Genomic DNA, 6,000 nt, shown 5'->3' with positions numbered 1-6,000 from the left:
TAGCTTTCAGCAGCAAATGAGGTAATTTGCATACCATGACGCTGTCCATGCAAGAGTAGCTTTAGAAGCTCTCATGCATGCCCCTGCTGGCTGTTGCTGGATCGCTCGGCAGACATATTGGCTATCTGACGTCTTACTCTACTCTACAACTCCGTGCAAGCTTTCGTAAATCCGGCCCAATGTGTTCTAATAACCAGTAAAAAGATGCAATAATGAAAGTATGAAGGTTCACAAAACTTCATAAGGGCTGAAAAGTTACAAAACTCTAGGTCAGACAAGTTACAGTCATTAAATAATGGTTTAATACAAAAGACTACACAAATTATCCAATGATGATTTGAATACCATAATGAAATTAATCATATATAACACTACCTGCTTCAACAAAATCTAAGCACAGTTCAAGTCTACCCAGATTATGCCATGAAAATGCATTTTAATTTGCATAAAAATACAAAAAGTGGTGCTCATGACAACTGAATTCAAATACTTTCCACAGAAACCAATATTCTGAAGACAATTTAACGAGTGTTTACAATCCAGACAAATTTTAAGTACCTATACTCTTTTTCATTTTTTTAAATAAAAAGCCTTTCACATTAACAAAATGAGAAATTTTGATCCAAATGTTTATTAGAAGTTAAGAAAAAATGCAATTTAGGTTTTAATTAAAACATAACATTTTATTGCATTTGTATTTACAATACACCGAGTTTGTATTCCACCATAACATGTGGGTCTCCCATAACTTCATACTGTGCTGGATCTACAAAAGAAAAAAAATACATTAGTTAAAAATATTAGAAAGTTAGTGCTTTAAAGAGAATTTTAACCAGATATTTTATGAATATACAGCTTCTTAAATGTTTAAAGATTGTTTCCGCTAATATTTTAGGTAGGAAGTGATGTGAAACTACAGCCAAGGAAACCACGGTGAAAAATTTCTCAAAAGCAAACTTCACACTTCTCAAAACCGAGGTGGAATCCTGCAAAGTCCCCAGGCCAGTGGAAAATACTGCCCAAACCGCAGAATCCTTTATAAACGCATTCTATGGACACCTACAGGAATGCATGGATCGTGCTATCCCAAATAAAACCAAGACTCACTTCCTCCAAAGGTAGACGACCAGTCTGGTGGACCCCGGCCAAAAATAAGCTATACAACAAAAGGAGGAAGCTACTACATGACAGAGCAAAATCCCAAAAAGGGAAGGCATCTCTGATCAGTACTAGCAAGCAACTACGATCCCTCATAAAATCATCCAGGGCCAGCTTCGAAAGAAAAATTGCACAAGACGCTAAAGATAATTACAAGGCTTTCTTTAGTTATGTCAGGAAGCTGGGTGGCAACTCCCAGATATGCTCTTAGTGCAAAATGACAAAAAATACACTGAACCCACAGACATTTCCAACATCCTGGCAGACCGGTTCAGTGCAAACTTCTACCCCCCTTCCCCCCCAAAAGAGCACATGTCTATCCCAACAGAATGTAGCCTCCCTGACATCACAGATGCACACAGCTGAAAGCTGCCCTCTCAAAAGCAAAAAACACAATGGGACCGGATGGTGTCCCGGGCTGCGTCTTACACGAGCTCCAAGAAGAACTGCACCCTCACATAAAGTCACTGTTCAATGTCAGCCTTACTACAGGATATGCACCCAAAGAATGGCGTACAGCAACAGTCGTCCCGCTCCACAAAGGTGGTGCCACAACGGACCCCGGTAACTATCGCCCCATAAGCCTGACTAATCTGGTCTGCAAAGCTATGGAGCATATCATCATGGAACTCATAAACAAAGACATTGGGAACCTCCAGACACTGGATCCTACCCAATTCGGCTTTAAGGGCAGATCTTGCCTCTTAAACCTAGTTGACTTCTTTGAAACAGTTACTAAGGCCATAGATGAAGGGAAGGTAGTCCACACAGCCTACCTGGACCTCGCAAAAGCCTTCGACACAATACCCCACTTGGGCATCATAAATAAACTCACCAGCTTAAATATCAACCCCCATGTCACAAGATGGGTTGCAAACTGGCTCAGGGATAGAACTCACATGGTCAGAATTGCAGGTGCCATGTCAGACTCAAAACCAGTTACAAGTGGCGTCCCACAAGGCTCAGTCCTGGGGCCTCTCTTGTTCGGTATATACTTCTCTGAGGTACAGGCTAACACAGGACGACTATGGCTGACCAAGTTCGCAGATGACTGCAAACTGGGAGCCATAATAGACTCTCCGGCTGACACAAACATCCTCCAAAAAGGTCTGACAGAGACGGATACCTGGTGCCAGAGCCATGGCCTCAAGCTAAATGCCAAAAAGTGCATAGTCATCCCCTGTGGGAAAAACAAAGTGCCCACAAATTACCACATAGGTGGTAATCCATTAAGTACGAAGAAGTAATTAGGGATTTGGGGACCCAAGTAGATAGTAATCTCTCCTTTGACAATCACGTTGCCAAAGTGGTTAGAAAGACCTTCTATATAGCCCACCTCATCACAAAAGGGTTCACATCTAGATCAAGAGAGGTCATTGTGCCCCTCTACTCATCACTCATCAGGCCCATAATTGAATACAATGTCCCCTTTGGGATGTACCTTACCCGACACCTGCAGCAACAGGAGAGACCCCAAAAGTACCTCACTAAGAGGATCAAGGGCCTCAAACAGATGCCCTATGCAGTTCGGCTAAAGAAACTCCAGCTCTACACAGTTGCTTACCGCCTATTCAGAGGTGACCTATGCCTGACGTATAAAGTCATGTCCAACCCAGACTTAAAGGACATGCTCCACCTCAGGAAATCCAAATCCCTTAGAGCTACACGCTCCAGGGACTTGAACCTCAGCAGGGCAATAAATAGCACATGCTGGAGGGACAGATTCATATCCCAAAGGCTCCCCTCACTCTGGAACAGGATCCCAATCCATGTTAGGCAGAGCCCCTCACTGACCCTTTTCAAGAGAAATCTTGACGAGTGGATGGGGGATCGTAAGTTTACCCCTGGGATCTCTTCTATGTCCTTGCTAGACAGAGGCACAGTGAACTAACTTTAAAAGGGCTATCTTCTGTGACCTTACCTAATCTAAAAGGGAGACGAAAGCCAAACACACTCTGGCTAGGCTTATAAATGCCCTAGGGCAGATAGCTTAGTATCAACCTATGAACCTATAAGTATATTCAACTCCTCCCATCCACAGACAAGGAGGAATTATCAGTTTATACCCCAAGAGTTATGTAACACTACACAATTTCTTCATCCTAGGTATCCCTTGGATGGCTTTTTCTTGTTCAGCGAGCTCCCTTACTGCATTTAAATGCTGGAATTGCTTGGTTACTTAACATCATATTCCAGCTACATGGTCCTCTAAGATAGAATAGAAGTCACATACACAGCTACAACAAAAACTTGTGCATTTTTTATGCAGTCTTAACTTACTAACTGTATCGGGCTAGGCCTACCTTCAGAGGGAGACATGAGGGGGGAAAACACCCACATTAAACAATTTAAAAAAAAATCCCAGTGTCAGACATCACAAAACATTGAGAGATTCTGTGTACCAAAAATCTATAAAATATGTCACTGAAAAACATTTGAATGGAAAGTCTGGACACCACACAAGTCACTATCATCATTAGCAAATTCACAGTACTTTCAAAAGATGCATCTGCTGAACAATTCATGCAACTATCCGAGACAACTTGCTGCCACTGTCCTCGCATCTCGCCATTCTAACCCACTTCCTTTGCTTCTGGTCTTGCTTCCAAATTATACTAAATCTACTCCTTCTCTCATTTGAAATCTCTCCTTAACTGCTGCACTCTAACTTAATTACACTTTGGTATTTTAGTACTTTGTTTACTAACCTCATCATGTTTTAAACAATAAGCTTTTTCAAACTTTCAAAAATGAATCAATACAATGGATCAACTTAAAACTAAACTAAAAAGATTTTAATACTTACTGAATATTGCAAGTATTAAAGAACTTACCTTGCACTGCTCACTTTACTCCATATAATCATATTTCATCTGCATCCATGCAGCTGTACAGTATTGTTTTAATGCATATTACTCTAACTCTGTTCACACTTTTATTAATGTAACTAGAAAGTCTTAATGTCATTCTTCTTAGCAAGAGCGGTGACCGAAAATCTGTTTCCTGATTGATTGCTTGAGTAACTATTTGTTTAAAAAGGAAAGTCAAAATGGGCAATGGTACCTACTTTCAGTGGATACCTGTGAGAAATGCTTCACTAATAGAAATATAATGGATAATATATTGTAAATTGCCATCTGTGTACAACAATGAAGTGTAACCACAAGAATTAATACACATACAGCATGTAGACTAATACGGGTCTACTTTTAAAACTCAAAGTTTCAAAACTTCAAATTTCTTATGGCCGAGACCATAAAATCGAAGTTTTGAAACTTAGATCTATTTACATGGAGATCACCATACAGCTCAGAATGGGAAATTTACAGTTTTCCTCTCTGAAGTGTGATATTGGAGTTGGTATATTTAATTAGCAGGGGGAGTGAGGAGTGCAGGGGGCTTGCCCGCCTGCAAGAATGTAAAAAAAACATTTTTTTTTGAAGTTTCAAAACTTCGATTTTATGGTCTTGACCATAAGAAATAAAACTAGATGTGACTAATAGACTTATTAGCTAAAAATTTTGCAACTTTCTTGTAACAAAGTTAGTCAAAATGGGGTGCTGGACCACCTCAACAATCCAGTTATGAAATAAATTAGTGTTTTTCTTCAAGCACTAAGGGGAGGATATTGGTAACCATGACAACACCCAGACAGACTGCAGGGGGACAGTTAAAGATACATGGAAACATAGGCCATGGTATTCTGGCCACCACTGACACCACAGAAAGATCCCTGAAGCCTCACCTAAAGTGAAGCTGATGGGGGGGGGGGGGGGGGGTAAATGAGATCAGAAGTATGGAGCTTACAAAGTGTAAAAAGAGTTTTAACTGCACACCTTCTACTTTATTCAGAAAGGAATACAGCATAATCCTCTCACAGCCTTTAAAAGGGACAGTTACAGAAACACTCTAGGGCAAATAAGTGGTTATTTAATTTTATAATCTGGTAGATGCACAGGTTCATAGGTATACAGCTGGCCAATGACCACCAAGGTAAAAGCCTAGGCGTGCAATCCAGCTCAAATGTGTCCCTATGTAACATGGGTATTTATTAGGAAGGGGTAGGTTAGCCAGTCTGTAGAGGGTGTGAGGGGTGTGAATGTGTGGCATGTTAGACAGAAGCAGACAGTAATGCCCAAACTATCAGAGACATGGGGACCAGATGCAGGGTGACTTTCTGATTTCTCCATCCACTGGTCAGGGTTAAGCTTAAACAGGGTTAGAGATAGACTATGCTTCACATGGATAAGGAGCTTGTTCCACAGCATGGGGATAGTAGAGTTGTGCAAGTTGAACTTACCATAACAGTAGATGTTTGAATGACTACTGCTGCAGTAGCCTTAGCTGTATGGGTTATATCCTGTCAAAGATACAACAGCCTGTCAGCTTCCAAAGCTTCAAGTCACCTTCCACACAGTCAGGCCAGCTCGAGCTGAACTGAGTAAAAGGCAAGTTTGGGAGTAAAGCCCTTCAGAGGTTTACTAGCAATAAAGACGAGGCAAAGCCGTGAAAAGTCAATGTTAGGAACAACAAAATATAAACGTCCAAACCCTGGCATAAAAACACACCAAAAAACAAGAGAGATGGAGGGAGGGAGCAACTACTGCAGCAGTGATCATTCGAAAATCTACTGTTCTGTTAAGTTCAACTTACATAAAAGTACAGTTGTGTACACTTAACATAAATGTGGATGTTCGAGTGTATTCGCTGTTGCAGTCATCACATTTGGGTTATCTGCTTGCAGTAGCCCTCAGTCGGCCTGATTATCAAAGTCTTGGGCCCTGCGTCGGTTACTGTCTCATCTTCCGTGACGGCAGGTAGTCAGGGGTATAAAGCATGCAG

The 6,000-nt window shown here is 41.1% G+C and overlaps 1 protein-coding gene across 1 annotated transcript in view; it reads right to left on the bottom strand.

The window, feature by feature from the left end:
• Positions 1-612: 612 nt before the first annotated feature.
• The window catches only part of LOC122803579 (proteasome maturation protein), a 234,670-nt gene continuing 229,282 nt past the window's right edge, over positions 613-6,000 (bottom strand). The window contains exon 6 of the mRNA XM_044073265.1: positions 613-766. Coding sequence (XP_043929200.1) covers positions 699-766 — 68 coding nt within the window. The 3' untranslated portion in view covers positions 613-698. The remainder of the gene's footprint in view (positions 767-6,000) is intronic.

Source organism: Protopterus annectens, chromosome 5.part1, assembly GCF_019279795.1.
Source record: "Protopterus annectens isolate FY-2018-M chromosome 5.part1, PAN1.0, whole genome shotgun sequence".
NCBI lineage: Eukaryota > Metazoa > Chordata > Ceratodontiformes > Protopteridae > Protopterus > Protopterus annectens.
The sequence above is the reverse complement of the archived record's forward strand: the minus strand, read 5'-3'. Positions and strand labels throughout refer to the sequence as shown.